The sequence below is a fragment of the Anarrhichthys ocellatus genome, unplaced genomic scaffold (genome assembly GCF_004355925.1).
Source record: "Anarrhichthys ocellatus isolate YVR2014 unplaced genomic scaffold, GSC_Weel_1.0 scaffold15, whole genome shotgun sequence".
NCBI classification, from domain to species: domain Eukaryota; kingdom Metazoa; phylum Chordata; class Actinopteri; order Perciformes; family Anarhichadidae; genus Anarrhichthys; species Anarrhichthys ocellatus.
Window position 1 is genome coordinate 6,614,639 of NW_022280045.1, and position 18,375 is coordinate 6,633,013.

General features: G+C 39.5%; 1 protein-coding gene across 1 annotated transcript in view; it reads left to right on the forward strand.

Annotated features, from left to right (window-relative positions):
• Positions 1–18,375, forward strand: part of LOC116387731 (calsyntenin-2-like) — a 126,535-nt gene that overhangs the window by 45,774 nt on the left and 62,386 nt on the right. The window contains exon 2 of the mRNA XM_031855075.1: positions 10,751–10,873. Coding sequence (XP_031710935.1) covers positions 10,751–10,873 — 123 coding nt within the window. The remainder of the gene's footprint in view (positions 1–10,750; positions 10,874–18,375) is intronic.

Below are 18,375 nucleotides of genomic sequence, written 5' to 3' on the forward strand. Positions count from 1 at the left end.
GAGAGAGAGAGAGAGAGAGAGAGAGAGAGAGAGAGAGAGAGAGAGAGCAAAAGCAAGAAACGGGTAACTGGGCTTAGATGACAGATTTACCATGGCAGACAGAAGTAGGAAGATCTGAGACAGACGGTAAGAAAAGTCAGTGACAGTGAGACTCACAGCTGCAACAGCTGAGATTTTATAGGATAAGTAGTGCAGCAACCAAACAGATGTTTACCAGAATTCAACTGTCATGACTGGAGTCACACTCACATGGTGTCTTGAATGCCAAACTAACCGAGCTGGCAGGGAGACTTCAGAGCGAACGTGACGAAATGGAAACTGAGATTATTAGTTGCGAGGTACCTATTTAGTTGGAGAATTAGCCAGGAGAAGGATTGGGGCTTTAGCATTTTATCAAACTCAAATCCATCATCAAACCCTCTTATTTAATTTGGATTGTTTCAAATCATGAATTCCATCTAAATAAGTTAAGCTTTCAACATTTGAACGTAGTTAAAGTTATAAATAGAAATTAACTGGTAGAGCTTTGAATGGAAGCTAATTAATGTTAACTACATCCTGAAAATGTCATGAGAATGTATGAAATGTTAATTATCTAAAACATTGAAACAATAGGTTTACTTACTTTTACACCTTTTATTTCACAAGTTACTCGTTTCAAATAGTAGAGGTCCCAATAGAAAAGTATTTAGCCTCAAATATAGATATTGATATAATTCTTCATAAATGAATGTGACACAAACAGATAATTCCTCTCAGGAAGAACCACCAGTCTGTTGACTGATGCTCCTGGTGATGTCACTGTTCCCTTACATTTAATCATGAGCAGAGACATATGGAATTGACATTATGTATCCGATACAATCTGCTGCCGGTGATATTTATCATCTTAACAAAGTTAATGGTCAGCGCTGGCTAAAATGAGCCTCTTACTTTAATGTTATGTGCACTTCTCTTCACTAATAAAAAAGCCTGAAGAGAGATAAAAGGTTCGCTGAGAGCTGTTTTGCCAACTGGGACGCCAAAAATGGAGCTGGTTATTGGAACATTTTCCTAACCAAGAAGAGCAAATCAGTTGATAAAATAGCACACAGCACGCAGGGAATGGTTTGCATTTTATTTTCTCAACTCTTAAGACTGTTAAAATATTCACTTTTTAACAATGCATCAATTGAATGAAACCATAACTACTGACAGTTACACAATGGATAGGAGAGTCACCATTGCTCCCTGTTGGTTTAAACACACATTCAGTAGTTGGAGACATAAATGACTTCTTTTCACCCCCTCAAAGGAAACAGTCTGCTGCAAATCATTTTTGGTCATAAAACACCTTCACAAAATTTCCAAAAAACTGAAACCCAAACTGTACAAAACAACAACACATTATATCAATAGATGCATGCATGCATTATTTGTTGAGCAAAACCCCAAAGAATCCAGAGATATTATTGCCCAAATATTCCAATACATAATCCAAATATGTTGTATGCTGTACATACTCTCCAAGCATAAGTCACAGATTTCATGTTCGAAACATATCCGACTCCAGAATGGGACTTCTATACTGCTAGAATCTGGAGTTCATGTCATCCCTGATACTCTAGATATAGAAGTAATAAATTGACAGATGTCAAATCTGCAGAAGATTCATCAGTCATGTCCCATGTCCGGGTATTGTATAGATATGACCAGTAACCATGTCCGAACACGAGTGATTGTCACCGTCTGGATATTTCTAATATATTACCAAAGTAATTTTAAGTCCATCTGATAGTCATGTCCGAAGTCAGGAAAGGGTATAGATATCACCAGTAATAATGTGTTTAGACAGGATTCATTGGTCTCGTCAGATAACTACAGAAACAAGACCAACATGTGTTCTGACGTTTGAAAAGCTACTTTGCCAGTTGTCTAAGGTACATTTTGGTTTGGTTGAAATTATGAGGTGAAATACTTTTTTTCATGTTGCTGAAGAGACAAATTGAACGTGTCCGTTATCCATGTCCGGTTTTAGTAAAAAGTGAAAGTTAAAAAGACGTCCATTTCGTACCAAGTTTCAACTTGTAAACTACTTCATTTCATCACTTCATTTAAAAACCTTTTAAAAACCATGCAAACATCAGTAACCGTAAGATAAACAGTTAGTTAACAATTTCAAAGTGTCATTGTTGAATGACTACAATCACAAATCCATTTGAACAAAACTTTTTTTTTACACATTACTGTACAAATCTTCAGTTTTATTTTCCAGCACCATGGCATTTTTCCACTCAAAGCTGTTTGTCAACATAGACAATAAACCAATTTACCACAACTTGAAGTTGTCTATTAACAGAACATCAATCAATACAAATGACAGACCTCTGTAGAGCTGTATCTCTTCCTGATACTACACTGTAGTGCTGACAATGTCCTCTGTCCTCCTCGGCAAGTGTATGAAATATGTTTTGGTAATGTAAGCAAGATGTAGACAGCAGTAAATAGATTTAAGTGAAGGTGTAAAATAGTGTCACTGAATATATGATGCAAAACTAGATGTAAACAGATGGAGAAATCACACACATCAGCCAGTCAGGGCGTGGAATTTCCATTTAAAGTTTTTTGACATTGACATATTTTAAGTGAGTTGAAATAAGTGCAAATGGGAGGCTGTTTACGTCTGTTGATGGCCACATGAGGCTCAAGTCGGCAGAGTGAAGCTGTTTCTTATTCAATCCAGTCAGTCACACTGCCATCCATTTCTCCTCACCATGGCTCCTCTCGCTGCCTGCTGCTTTCTGTTAATGGAGATATCACCTCCCTCCTCCCCCTCCTCCCTTCCATCCCTTTCTCTGCTCTCTTTGTTGTCCCTTTCTCTCCACCACTCCACTTTCACTTCACTTTTTCAAATCCTTCCGTTGTGCCCCTCCATAGGCCCACTCAGTGAAACTAATTGACAGTAAGCCATCACTAAGAGCACTATGCATCTCCTTTTCTGCAGAAACTAATCAGAGCCATTGCTGGTTATCCAAGACACGCTCCCTCCCTCTCACATTGTTCTGTAAATCAACAAATCATTCATAACAAGTAGAAGAGGCAGACAAGGAACAAAAACAATTTATGTTTCTTACTGAGTGCAATTTTGGAGAGCAGGCACGATGTGTTTCTTTCAGCAGGGCTCAATATTTCCTTTATAGTAAATGTCAAGCACTCTAATGGCAAACAATTGACATTTTGAGACTCCCCAGGTGTCACTTTAGCTCTGGCGTCAGGAAATGCCACAGCTGAGAAAAAAAAAAATGTAATCGGGGTGTTAAACTAATTGCAATGTGTAATGCAGTGATTATTTGTTTGAGCGTTGGTGCTAATGCAAATAGTATTTCTGATTAATTAAATGAAGGAGAAGACCTGTCATCTGCCTAGAATGCCATCAGAGCTCCCATAAGTCTTTCAGATGAATGCTGTTATAATGAAACATCCTCTGATACTAAGTTAGGGCACACCTTTATATAAATAAAACAGAAATCACCCTAATTGAAACAAAAGGACTTGGCCGCTGCATGTCTCACCAGGTGCTAGACCTTTGTGTTGTGGTGCTTGCAATCGCTCCTTGCGTTTCATCCTCGACCAGCGGTTCTTAAGGCCTCTCTCGCTCTTGCAGATCCTTCCGCAGAGACACTGTACTTTCAAGTTGTTGTCGTTTGTCCATTTTGCTGTTCGTCATTAAAGTTAAATCTGTCTGAAGGGGATGCTCATTCTCTCCCCCACTCGCCCTCCCTCAGGGGTTATAGCTATGTCTTCATAAACTGAAGGTTGCCCGACTGATGATGGTTATATCAAGTCTCTTATGTGCAATGCCTGTACAGTTATTTTATGTGTCATTTCTTGGTCCTCAAGGTTTGCCTTTAATCTGTGTTATGTTTCATGAATTTAGACTGGTATATTATTATCATACATTAACACACAGCAGAGTATAGATTGCCTTTCTCTGTGTTGTGGATGTGGATAAGAATGTTGATAATAGATTTCTTTTCAGTTCAGAAGTTCAATTACTGTAACAAATCCACCCACTCACCATCCACAGTCTCCACAGGATTCTGCTGACTCATCACGTCCACGTGAATTAGAAACCCGCTGAGTTTCATCTCACGCTCACGAGGAGATACAATACCACTGCAGACCATTAACTTCCTACCCTGCATCTTTTCTTCCTTCTTCCCTCCCTCTGTTATTCTCTCTCTTCTGTCAGCAGTAGCTAAATCAGTTGTTTTTTTTTTCTTACTTTTCTCACTTACTTCGCTATGTGATTATTATTTTTTATTTGTTCTCCATAGGTTTTGTCCATTGCCATTTTCTCTGCAAACACACTTGCGTGCTTGCATACTCTGTCCTCAGACATTCCCAAATAGCTCTGCGGTTGCTTTTCTTAAACGCCTATAGGCATTGCACTGCTGTGTGCAAAATGGTTGATTCCAATTATAAAAGTGGCTTTGTTTCCCTCCTCAGTTTGTATTGATGCAGTCACCATCAGTCTGAAGGGGGGGGGGGGGGGGGTCTTTATGGCTAGCAGTTGTTGGAAATCAGAGTTTGTAGCCCCTTTAATGAGTTGTTGAGAAAAGAAGACACTAAAAAACAACAGCGCTGACTGCAAATCTAACTGTACAAGAAGAAAGGGTCCTGGGAGAGAGTGAGTGGGAAGAGTTTATGTTCTGAAAATGACTCACCGGTCAGCTCTAACCTAGTTCTGTTTAAAGTGCAGGACTTGATTGCAGCAGTCAATATGCCTTATTACTCTGTTCTTGCTAACTGCTTCTCATACTTGAACACGGGGACTGTAAAAGTCGGAGTTGACGCTCACAGTAATTATGGACATAATGTAATGATTTTGTCCCTCTATTCTCCTGGGCGTTGGAGTTTCTAATGCTTAATCAACTGCTCTAGTTGTTGGCTCCTTTCTCAGCAATTGCTGTAAAGGCCTTAAACTCAGAGATACACCAATCTCACTTTTTCAGTCCAGATACCGGGACGATACCTGGGCTTAATGACCCTATAGTAGCCATTTCACATAAGGAGACCATTTTTTGAAACTTGACATGCTTGTATAAAATGACTGTTGTGACCTCTGGGATAATCACAGCCTCATGAAACACTAAAACCACAAACCAGAGACCGTGGGCGTTCACAGGATGTATGGCTTTAGGTATATTGAAAATAAGCAGGTTTCTGAGAAGATTCCAGAAGCGCGCTCGCCATCAAATCACTGCAAAATTCAATTCTTACAGAAATCTTCAAATGTCCAAAGTTTTTGATACAGCATCGGTGTTTTAATTTAGGATTTTTGATAATTTCTCATGGTTAAAAATTGTTAAATTTAGCACCAAATCTGTGCTAACAACCCCAAAATTGCTGCAACCACTTATGACATAACAGAGCATGGGAATGGCCATCATATACTTACTAGCTATCATAATGTCAGATGTCCTGCTCGCATATTTTACTGAATATTGGCGGATAACGATCGTCAGTAAAACTTTATTTCACACTGTGATGTTAACATTGAACTGTGTAATTAATCTGCCTTTCACATGCGTGCCGAACCGTGAGGGGGGGGATCCGTACGGATCACGGATCAACCGTGGTCCACTACACCACTAGGAATTATAGTTATCTAATTGTATCATTGATTGTCAGCAACCAAAAATATGAAGTTATTCCAGGGTAAATAGAAACATTAGCAATATTGCAATTCGTCTTATATATCAGTAAGAAGCTGCAGTTGTGTAATTACTATAATTGAGAGCTAACACATTATAAGGTTGGTTAAGTAATTTTACACCACATATTAACAAAGGATAAAATACTTTCTCCTATACTAATGACCTGTGCCCCGTGCTGTAAACTTCTTGTCATCTGCATAGAGCAGCAAGAGGATATCTTCAGACACACTGACTACGATTAAAATTGTCCATCATGTCTGTTCATGCTGTATTATAACCGCTACACATGATTAACTCCTACACTGCGAAGATATAGTTGCTGTCAATAAGTAGTAAAAGGTTATGGTACAGTGACATTGACATATGACAAACAGCACTTGCGTGGTACTCATTCATAGTATATGGATAAGTTCTCACCAAAAGTTGGTTATCCTTCTCCCTGTGTTATCGCTAGTTAATGTTTGTTCTCTGCTAACGAGGAGGGATTTTATTTGTTGGGCATCATCGTCTCATCGCCGTTAAAGCGCTGGGTATGTCTGAAAGCGCTGTCCTAAATCATCACTTTTGGAGGCCTCTGCAAGGTCTTTCCTTAGATGAGAGGAATGAATTCCATTGGATCACTGCTATTATGTGATGATATATGATCTCAGGCATGTAATGTATCCAATAGGAATTTAATAGGAAAATAAATGAAGGATTTGTGAGGTCCTATAGGCAGCAACCTATACTTCACACACTAAGTGCAAGCTACATGCCAGCTATTCGCTGACTCCCATCCGCTATTATCTCTCCTTACTTACCCCGTCGCCTCCAGTATGGCTGCTTCTTATCTTCCCTTCCCCTCTGTTACTCTCTTTTGCTGGTTAACCCGTTCGTTCTCCTTCTTTTAATTCCCTTTCATCATGTTCTTTCACATTTCGCTTTGTGTTTCTGCATCCTGTCAATACAGTGAATCCATCTTCACGATCTACTTTTGTTCTTGGTGTTTATTGGTGTCGGTGGCTTACTGGTCCACAGTCACACAAGCTCTGTCAACAAGTCACCCATTAAAAGTGAGCTGTTTCTTTATGAGGATAGGTGAAATTATACAAGTGTGTGTCTGTGTGTGTGTGCGTGCTCACCCAACTTTAAACACTGCTCATTCCAGCAGGGCACTGGGAGGTCACTGTAGATGTGCACATGCTCAGTCTGCTCCCTCACCTTTCAATAGCTCTGATTCTTAGTCATTGTTCTGTTATATTACTGAAATGTTGATGCATCCTGTGGGGTTGTTTTTACCCTTATTTTTCTATTCTTAGCTCCTTGGTCCACTCTACTTCTTTCCAACTCCTCTCTCATATTTGCATCATGTGCCTATGCTACGTTATCTCATTTTACTCTCCTGGTGAGGGATATTTATGATTTAGACTGAATTTGACAACCTTTAAATACTAAATAGATCATCATGTGCCTCATGTTTTTCTACCACATTGTACTGTTTTCTCTGCGGGTTACCATTTTAGGCCAGCAATACAATATGGCCTCCTTATTCACCAATTTGCTTGTTCGGATGTTTTGATAAGACATACCTGGTTATTCCAAATTCTATGGATAAATCTGGAGGAGACCATTCAGCTTTTGCGCATGATCTTTTTACTTTTAGATTCAGTAACATCTTTTAAATCTCTTCTCAATACTTTCAGAGACATTATTTAATGTGATGCTATGTCCTCTTTTTCTATTTATTCAGCTTTTTATTTTCATCCCCTTGTTTAAAAAGCTTCTTCTTGAATTTTTTCTTTTTTTTCCATTTTGTCTTTTTCTTCTTCCAGTTATTATTGTTATTTGGCCGACGGGTCTGTGGAAGGATTACATCTATTCCACTGCAACATCATTTGTAATCAAATAAATGTTCAAAATAAATGGATTTGGCATGACTTATATTGATCAATACGTAGCACAATAATGCAGTGTCTGTTCGAATATGAGCCGGGACCCAAATTAAATATAGATTACCAACCCCATGTCCCTACAGTAATATGTTTTCATGAGCCTCAGTCCCAGGGGAAGACACTAACTGATATTTTGATTTCAATACTAGGACGGACAAGTTGACAATCCCCCTGCAGTAATGTTATTTACAGGAAAGCACTATGTTGTTTCTGGAGTTCTGTGTTCATATTACTGTCACATCAGATTTTATCCAGAGCTGTACCGGAGCCACTTTTAGACTGTTTCTTCTACTAAGTGAATTAGTCTTCCATAATGTGCATCCTGACGGGGTAATGCTGTAATGGCTGCAGATGCTCCTTAGGAAATGGCCAAAGACACCTTGCTTTTTGCGGTCAATGACACTTGTAACCTAATTAAAGGAGGAACCACAAGCTACAACAATGGCTTTGATTAGCCATGTGGCATGGCTCTATGGATGGCAATGTCTGTCTGTCGCTCACTCCACCACGTTGGTCCTGACTGAAATATATAAACATGAATCAAATCGTGTACATACAATCATGGTCCTTAGAGGATTAACCCTGATGACTTAGGTGATCCGTTAGTGCCACCACGAGGTTGACATTTGTAGTTTTGAGTAAAAGATCTCAAATCTATTTCGTTGCCGGGCTGTTTTTCTCACGGCAGAGTTTTTTTCTCTGCAAACGCAAGCCTACCTCAATTTTAGTTTCTTTGCTGCGGCTCAGTACCAGGATGTCATGGATGAATGCCTTAAACACATCACTTTACAGTCCAACATATCATGAAAGCCATTTTGGAAACAGACCATTTCCATGGTCTGATGTGTGCTCTGTCTAAAAAAGAGCTCTTATATTCGACTTCCTTTAAAGAGTCACAGCTCTGCTTCCCAAACCACCACCCTATTTATGTAGGATAAATGTAAGACCTTGAGCCAGGAATTGAACCTGCCATCCATGAGTAAACTGCACTAGCTGTGGGCTGCTACTTACTGAAGACATCTTTAAATGTAAATGAAATGCTATGTGAGCATGATGGATTCATATATTTACTCTGGGAAGTGCAAGCACATAGAAATGAAGACTCAATAATGCCCATTTATATTGTCTTGGTTTTAAAGTGTCTTTATGAGATTGTTTCAGTTCATTTCACGTCTGCTTTTGGGAGGATTTTTTTACCACCACAGAAAAGTGAATCTAAAGAAAGCTGCAAGTACTGTATTAAGATGGCGCTCTATAATGCATCATAAAAGTGTGTGTACTTTGTGCTTTAATGCAGTATTTCCTCAGTTGCAAGTAAAACACTCCAGGTGTAAAGATGTATAAACACCATTTGAAGACAGACCTCCACTCTCCTCTCCACTCTCCAGCAGAGCAGAGTCATGCTGTTTTCTGCAGTGCTTTCTGTCTGCTGCATGAGCATAAGACGAGACTCCTAAGATGAATAATGTCTTCCCTTGTGGTTCTACCTCACTCCTTATAATCCACTCTCTACTCTGTCTCAGCAGGGTGAGACTCCCATCTAAAATAATCAGTGGGTCGGCGAATTGAAGGAGTAGAAGGCTAGAGTGAATGAGAAGTATTGGCACCTACTTTGCATTTTGTTGATATTTCATCTCACCACTAAGTTATCAATGAAACTAATATAAAACATTTTGTCAGTAGCCGTGTTTATTTCTTTTTTTCATTCACAACGTATTTTTCATTACTTTAAAAAACAGATTTATTTTGTACATGTCTAACATCTCTTTCCTTTTCCCCCTTTTTTAAATTCTGACCCCGTTCTCTCAACTCAGTATGGTGACGAGCGGGGAGGAAATGGAATAGTAGGACAAAACTACTGAAATTTGTCCAAACAAATGAAAAGCTGTGTGAGGGTTTTAGGAACAGTTGCATTTTAAATCACTGCCAGCTGGACATATCATCTGCTCATTGGCATGAGACAAAGTGTTCCACTTCAGTGGGTTAAAGGTCAAGTTGACATCCCAGATTGCTGCGGAGAGTGACACTTGTACACTAGAGATATGTATGTGTGTGTGTGTGTGTGTGTGTGTGTGTACAAAAGTGCTCATGCACATATGGTTGTTCTTGGGGAATGTATACCGGTCTCTATCTACATGTGAGATCCTGCTGCGAGGAAAGACGTAGGAAGTTTAATTTACAGTGAGAGTAACTGTGTGATGGTGATCTTTGTTAATCTGCTGCTCATCCTCTTTTCAATCACATCTGTGGCAGGGAGGTTAAATTCCCAATGTAGTACAACACTAGCACAGAGACGGAAAAGGAGAGAAAGGGAAGAAACAATGAGAACGCACTATAGAAAGGGATGATGGTGCTGGATGACGGACGGGTAAAGACATGGAGGTCAAGACACAAAGCTTAACACAGAATGTGGGTTCTGTAGTTCACAATGTCAGTACAGATTACTCACTAGAAATACATGTTTATAGATATAACTAGGTTGTTGTTTTTTTTTAAATTGTCTGATATTGGAAATGTAAAGCTTTGCTGCAAAGACCTGGTTCAGTCCTTGACTGTGGTACTTGGTGTAAAAATGCCCATTGACCACAGTTGACAGTGTAACCATTGGTGAGGAGACACATGGCTGTCTTCAACCTCCCAGGCCAGCAGAGAGGTAGACAAGGAGTGCACACAGTTTATACAAACTGGAAGGAAAAAGGGGAAAAGGCGGTGGGAGTACTAATGTTAGAGGATTCTCTTGTATTCTCTTACCTTTTCCAAAACTGAGGAATTTGTGTTGTTTGTGTTGTCTAGCAAAATACGACAGATAATCATTTTAAGCAAGACAATCGTAGATGTAAAGCTATACAGCAAAATCAATATTTTGCTGTATAGCTTGTCCCTCTGACTTCCATTAGTCTTTGTGTCATGTCTAAAAACCCAAGAGGTCAAACCACAAGCATGATCGTAACACAGTGTTTTCAAAAGGTTGGAGGTTTCCTTGCCTTCTGTTTCCTCATCCTCAGTCTTCTTGAGGTGACTCAGCACATTAAGAAACAGCTTGAAACAACAAAGCATGTAATTAACAGTAAAAATCCTTACTGCTGTGAAGTTAAATATGCATTTCTTTGTCTTCCACAGTCAACAAGCACAAGCCATGGATAGAAACATCTTACCATGGTGTGATCACAGAGAACATGGACACGGTGCTGCTGGACCCTCCGCTGGTAGCGCTGGACAAGGATGCCCCGGTCCCCTATGCTGGTAGGAAAACAAATATACACAAACACACACACACAGAAAAACATCTGATGTACAGTATCCACCCACATTTAGAAAGTATAACACATACAGTGTACACATCATCCCATACTGTATGTACGCTCTCTTACAAACACAGGAAACTTGCTCAAAAAGTCCCAAGACAGAGGGCTTGTAAATAACTAAGCAAGTATATGTATCCCACTTTTTTCCTATAGTGGATCGGGAATCAGTATGTTTTTGTTCACTGTAAGTGGATATGTTGTACTGTCTACAGCTCCGTTGCTCCAGCATCATATTATTACTTTTAAACCTTCGCGATAATTGTCTCTATACATGAAGGTCATACCCTTCTATCTTAAGGGCTCAATTTTTATATCAAACTCGTGGCCAGTACTTGGTGGTTTAAATTCACAACAGGAGGGGCTTTGAGTTGGAAGAAGGAATTACGGAGGTTTATGAAAATGCATTTATTTCCGTAACCTTGTCAGGTTTGGAGTTTAGATACATCTTCCTCACTCCCCCTGACAGGGATCTATTCAGGGCTGCTGTTAATTGAAGCCATGTGTCATCCTTTTTCTTGCTGCTGAATTGCCCCATTTAACCAGACCAACAGATTGCTCTCAAGAGTGGAAGAATATATTCCTGAGCCATATCAGCTTTCCATGATGACAATGTTCAACTTTCTAGCCTAATCTCAATCTGACACTGTGGAGCTTTCTACGAGATTAAAGAGTTACAAAGCACCGTTTTAATTTACAAAACGATAAACCACACAAGAAGCAAGACAATATATTGTTTATGTGTAATCCAGTCTGAGTATCGTACATTTCTATGATGTAACACTTGTTTGTTTTGGTCCTACAGAACCATTCATTTTGTACCATTAATGTATTAATGTTCTCATTTCATCAATTAATCTCGTAAGAAATTATTTATATAATGCCATACATAGCAACAACAGGGGCCTTGGCAAGGGGGTGTCCCCTTTAGCAGTATTTAATGGTAGTATTAGATTAGTAGATGCGCTGCATTCACTGACAGTTTGGTTACTGAGAACTTTTTGACAATGTGTTTCTACAGCCTCGTGGGTCAATACAAATCCCTGACAAATCCACGAAAAACAACTCCAGGGCAACATTTGTTTGTTTTAATCTTTTCATTGCTCCTCATATTTGGTTTCCATAAACCAGGTGCTGGGAGCGTAGTACTGACTGAAGGTTGTCTGGTTGAGTCAGGAAACACAGATACACGGTCAATAAGAACAGTACAACATCGTTATAAACCTCATCTCCAGGTGACCGTTTCGGGTGCTGATTATGTTGTCTAACACGAGCTGGAATCAGACAGCCGTCACGCAGGTACAGCAGAGCTGACGGTAACAGGAAGGAGAGAGACAGAGAGAGCTATTATAATTGGACAAAGTTTTCCGAGACTCAAAGGCAAACCAAGAGGCTTTTTGGCAGCTAACGCTTAACAGCTCATTATGGCGAAATGGCTCCTATTAATCCTAGTGCTGACAACCATGGAAAACTGATACTCAGCTTTCTTTCTCCTTATGTTTTCCTTTTTTTGTGTGAGTGTTTTTGTAATTATGACTGTAGTGCCACAGTCATAATTTAGCGTTTTTCAATGTTACATGTGAGCTGTTCTGTAAATAATGGGTAAATACGGCTGACCTTGAGGAGAAACAGCCTGGGAAGGGCTCTTTTTGTTCTTCTGTTCCCCACAGGGCCTTTAACAAGCCGGTATTGCACATATACTGCGCAGTGTAATCAAAATATGTATATTACATATGTAGATGTACTGTATGTGAATATTTAATGATCTTTTGGAGGGGTCTAGGAAGATTTACTTATCCAAAATATGAGAAAAAGAGACTATATTGTGCAAAAAATAGCTTAATCTTTCATTCATATCACAAAAGTGGAAATGCTGAAGATATACCGCACTGTCATTGTTCTTCTCTAATCAAGCACCGACTTACAGTAATTTACAGTACAAAGCTTTCCCTAGTAACCAAATCTGCGACACAGTGAAGGTTCAATGGCGCCGCAACGAGCAGCCGGACAAAAGAGGAAATTCATCTTGATTGTTTTTCTCCATGATTAACAGTTGGTTTGTTGACTCGAGAAGGTCAAACCGAGTGAAATATGGCCAGAGAGGAAAAAGCAGCGCTGTGTTCTGACTGCGGACAGGAGATATTTCTCTCTTTGTTTTTCATTGGATGTGGTCTAATGAATGAAACACATACAATCGCTACCAAGGAGACTCTGAAAAAATATGGACATCAAAAGAAAAGCTCTGTCCCAATTTATCTCCCTTTACAATTCTCTAATGCTACAGCTCTCCTTCATACATACAACAACTCCCCTCCTCCAATCTTTATCTCAATCTGTGCCTCTGTTTTTGTCTTTCTCTCCACATAGTGCCACATTCCTTCTTTCTCAACCCAACAATCCTTCGTTCTATTCTCTATCTCGACACTTTGCTCCTAGCGAGCCCATATAAAGGCAGTCACTTATGCATTGGAGACACTCTCATCAATCCTGGTTTTGTTTTACTGCAGAAAGGAGTAGGCTGTCCTTCTGGCTCCACATTAATTGCAGTGTGGGAACATGGACCAGGATTGTTAAGTACTTGCCTATTTTCTCCTCCATTGTACTTTTCTTTTGTCATAATTTATTCCCTCTCCCATCCATTGGCCCTTCACTACCCCACCTCACCTTTTTTACCGATAAATTATTTTTCTCTTTTGCTTCCTGTCTCTCGTTCTGTCTTTCCCTCTCCTGTGGTACCACATATCACTTTGATGTAAATTACCCACAGTGGGTCTAACTTGAACATTATAGGCTGAGACATGCATCCTGGAGATGAATTGTTATTATTACTGCATGCCATGATGGCATCCTCTATCCTCTGCATCCCCCTTCAACACCTCCCTTGGAGCAAAGGTGTGTGGGTCGAGGAGTATGTGCTGATCGAGCGTTCTCAATCAAATTAGCATGAGGAATGGTGGCAGTGGACTCTAGGGTGCTGCAAGGCAGTTTCATTTGCTTATTCTTTATCTCGAGGCCGCAGTCAACAGGCACAGATTCTCCCCATTCATCATGGTACTAGAATAATGTGCTGTGGTACATTGTTTCCTCTGCAGAACCCACACAAAGTAAAGGAACAAAAGTAGTTGAAAAATGGAGGGAACTGGAGAATGGATAGCTGAGAGTAAAAATGGCCGAGACAGATGGACAATGAAAATGAGAGAGGGTCATCACGGGCAGCTGTCACGAAAAAACATGTTTAATTATTCCCATTGGTTGGTTTATGTTGTGTGTGCAAACACTGGTTTGCAATTTAATGTGTTTGTCTAAACTGTAATTTTCAAGTCCAAAGTTAGTGTCTTTAATGTTCTTGAACTTGTGTTTTGAGTGTGAGACTGAATATTTTTATGGTACTTTGTTCTCGCTCATTGCCATTATCATAATCATCAGCCATTTTATCTGCTGATAGGAACTAATGAATATCTATAGTAGATTTGGTTGCGGTTCTCTACAGTGAGTGTTACATTATGTGGCCAGTGCAGACAGCTGTATTGATTAGAATTTAACGGTATCTATTCTATCAGACACTTATGAGATGGAGAAATGCTGCGACAGCCTGTAAGTTCAACTTCCATTTTTTTCCCATTTTTGGCACACTTCAACTGTTTTTGTACTGCATATCAATAAACTGCCTCTGGTCAATAGTGTGGTAAATTTCAGGCACATTTTTCAACAGACTTCTTGTGTTCTAATATCAATCTCTACCATATATAAAAGGAGGCATGTTTGGGATGCATTATAGGGATGCACTATCATAATATTCTGTGCAATGTTTTGTGCAGCTGTTTTTCCAACCGGATGTTTTGGATTGTATTTTATGTCTTGACGATACCTGAAGCAACACACCCAGAGTCTGAATGCCTGCTTATTAACGGAATTGTAATACAACACTGTAGCTGAAAATACATACGGTATCTGGTGGTGAGAACACAAAAGTCGTAAGATATTTTTCATTACATTTCTTGCATTGATTATGATCAAAATTCAGGCAGCATCAGGCCAACATTGAGATTTTGGATTTTGAAAGCTCTCCCATATCTCAGAAGTCTGACAAATATAGTCTGGTCAAGTAAAATGACCCACAATGTTGTGTCAAGAACACTCCATTCATCACTTTGTGTGCAAGGAGGCATGTTTGAGATGTCTTTGCTGGACCTTTTTTTCATACTCCAAACCTCTTGGTCACAACTTGATGAATCTGACTTCACTTAGATGATATTGACATAAGATATTATTGCCTCAGTCAAACTGTGGCTGCAGGTTTGAATATGCTAACATATTACAAACTCAATAGTTTCCATTATTTTAGAAAGTTTCTTCCAACTTCCATCCGGTTCCTGTGCTGAAAAAAAAACTAAGAAAAAATAGACACATTTTTGTCAGTGCCAGTCATCCTATTTTTACCAAACAGTCAAAATCCAGTTATTGCTTGTGGTATGATATGGAAAACATGTGACTCATTATCATAAGTTCAAAGCCAGTGGTGAGCAGGATATTTGAAAGGCATACTATTTGAATTATGTGCAAATGCATTTTTTACAATACCTGACTTGTTTATGAGTCACAGTGAGGGATGTTTGAATAATTGTAAGTGAAAAGTTTAAATATTCCTGCCGTTTTGTCAGGAGCAATCGCATCATTTTCTGGCAGTTGCTGCAACGAAGACATAAACAAGAAATCGTAACTTTCTCATACATAATTAAATCAGCTTGGCGGATAGACAAGCTGTCGTCACTTCCTAATGCTCTTTTGCTTGGAGTTGTATTGTCTTTTTTCCTTTTTACGGAAACAATTCTACCGTGACAATAACAGCCCCAAAAAAAATTTCAATTGCATAAGAACAGCAGAATTGCATATTATTACGTTCTAAAAAGAGAGACAGGACATTAACAGTAGAATGAAAAAAGGTAGTAAATCAAGAGAGACAAAAAGTGTTAGAATGAGGGATGAAAGAGAGGAACACAGATAGAAGCAGGAAATAGGGATATGCTGCATATGTGTGTGAGATAGAGTGAAAGAGAAATATAGACGGAAATAGAAAGGGATTGATCATCAAAGGATAAGCGAGAGTATTGAATGGACAGCCTGATCAAACCATGCAGGTCTGTCTCAGTGTGCCCTAAGGTGAAGAGGAACATATCACTTTGCCTGCCTCTCTCTTTCTTTCTCTCTGTCCTTGTTGCCTTTGTGTAGCTGTTACATTTCTGCAGTGGGTGCTCAGTCGTAATAGGTAGGTAATAGTGAGGCAAGTCTGCAACATGTAACGGTTGCAGAGCATCAAAAGTTCTGTATGCTCTTTAGAGGCATGACACCTACCTGCAAACCGGATTTCTGTCTGCAACTGACACTAGCAGACCTGCATGAATATCATTGTATTTTGTCAGCGCCCATAGTGATGATCCCATACCCGACTCTGCAGTTCCCCTCAGCTCAACGCAGCTTTTTTAGCGTCTTTAACCCATTCACACCCCAATCATACACTGATGGCAGGGTCTACCATCAGTGTATGATGGTAGACTCATCAGGGTCTACCATGCAAGGTGCCACCTGCCCATAAGGACTGTCTAAGCATTCACACTCATCCACACACTGATGGCTAGCAATTTGGGGTTAAGTGTCTTGCTCTTAACCAAGACACTTGTCAAGGACACATCGACCTGGACTGGAGGAGCCGGGGATCCAACCGCCAATCTTCTGATTGAAGGACGACACAGCTCTGCCTTCTGAGCCACAGTACACATGACATTGACACAGAAAGCTATTACAGACAAAGTTAGCATTTAGCAGCTGGAGAGCCAGATGTGTCCCTCAGAAATTGATGGAGACCAAGCCTAAAAAAAGGAAATAATTGGGCTTGCATTCGTCGGGTATAGCTACAAACATGTCTCAAAGGGAAAGCTAGTATTGCTTTGTGCCTGCTATGTGTCAATAGGTATGCTAACACATTTGCCGCAACAACTTTTAAAGTGATTATATATCAATATTGTGATTAAAGTTTGTCCTGCTGTCCCCAAGTGGTTCAATAAAATATGATCGCTTTAACAGTTAATTATTATGTTGTTATGAGTGCAACATTTTTAACCTAACATATCCTAATTATATAAAGATAATAAGATATGGTAACATTGGGCATTACATAACTCCAGTATTGCTATTGTATTACCAAAGTTGCACCAGTTTCTATTTGATACGGTCAGTATTATGATACGCCACTCATACATATTAGAAGAAGGAATACTATTATTATTTGTCCCTCTTTTTTTAAAATTCAGATTGGAATAATAACACATTATTCTATTTTAGCCCTTATATACTGCATGCTTTTGCTATGTTTGTGTGTGTATATGTTATGCCTCCTAAAAGGCTATAGCATAGACACAAAAATAGGAGATGTTGGAAAAAAAAGGGATACAACACTTTTATAACTTCTGCCAGGCCCAGACACAAGTCCACTTGGTTTTGGAGATGTAGTACAGTTTTGTCTGTACAAGCCTTTTCTCCTTACACTGTGTCCCCCTGCTTTTTTTCTATTAGAGCAGGAGACTGGCTCTCAGTAAAGTGTCAGAATGTGTGTATTGATATCTCCTCCTTGCCTCAGGACATGAGGTTCAGCACTACGCCTCCACACCCATCTCTCGGTGTTTTCTCCCAGCGGGACAGATACATTCCCCCTTTTATTTCTCCCTCAGAGTTCTCAATCCTTCTCCTGGTTTCCCCCCTCTCTCTCTCTCTCTTCCTCCTTCATCCAGATGTATCCTCATTTGAACTCACACAGCTACGTGCATGAGTCAATGACATCCTCTCACTACAAACCAGGAAGATATTTTGTTTGTCACATTTTTATTGATTCTGCTCTCACCCGACCTTGTATCTGATCTGCACGTTTGCCCCCCGTGATGGTTAGCTTGCCAGTTTTTCTCTCTGCAGTGCCTGTTGTTTATACATGAAGAGCATCCAAAGCTTTTTGATCAAATCAATGTAGGGGGGTGACATTCTACTTTCCAAATGTTAATCCCGTTAAATTATTTCATTTCCAGTAATGAAATGTCAAAGTACAGCAGATGTACCTCAGAAGTGAATATAATTGAGGGAGGAAACTGTTCTTTATCAATGATATTTTGTGCCATTCGTTTCTCCAATCCATTAGCCTCTTGTCCTGATATTCATTCAGCTTTTTAAAGGTTTGAGAGAGGAAGATTACGTATCATGGTAAAGTGCAGTAAACACATGGGAACATATGATCAGTAACACATACAACATGATTCCCATTGTTGTAGTGCTGATTGATGACTTCAGGTTAATGTCATTCTTTTTGGTGGTCATTAATGTTTAAATGTAGCCGAGGCTAAAGACAACGGGCCAATCACTTCAACATTCCTGTTGCAGGAAGTTCAATTATTTACTGTT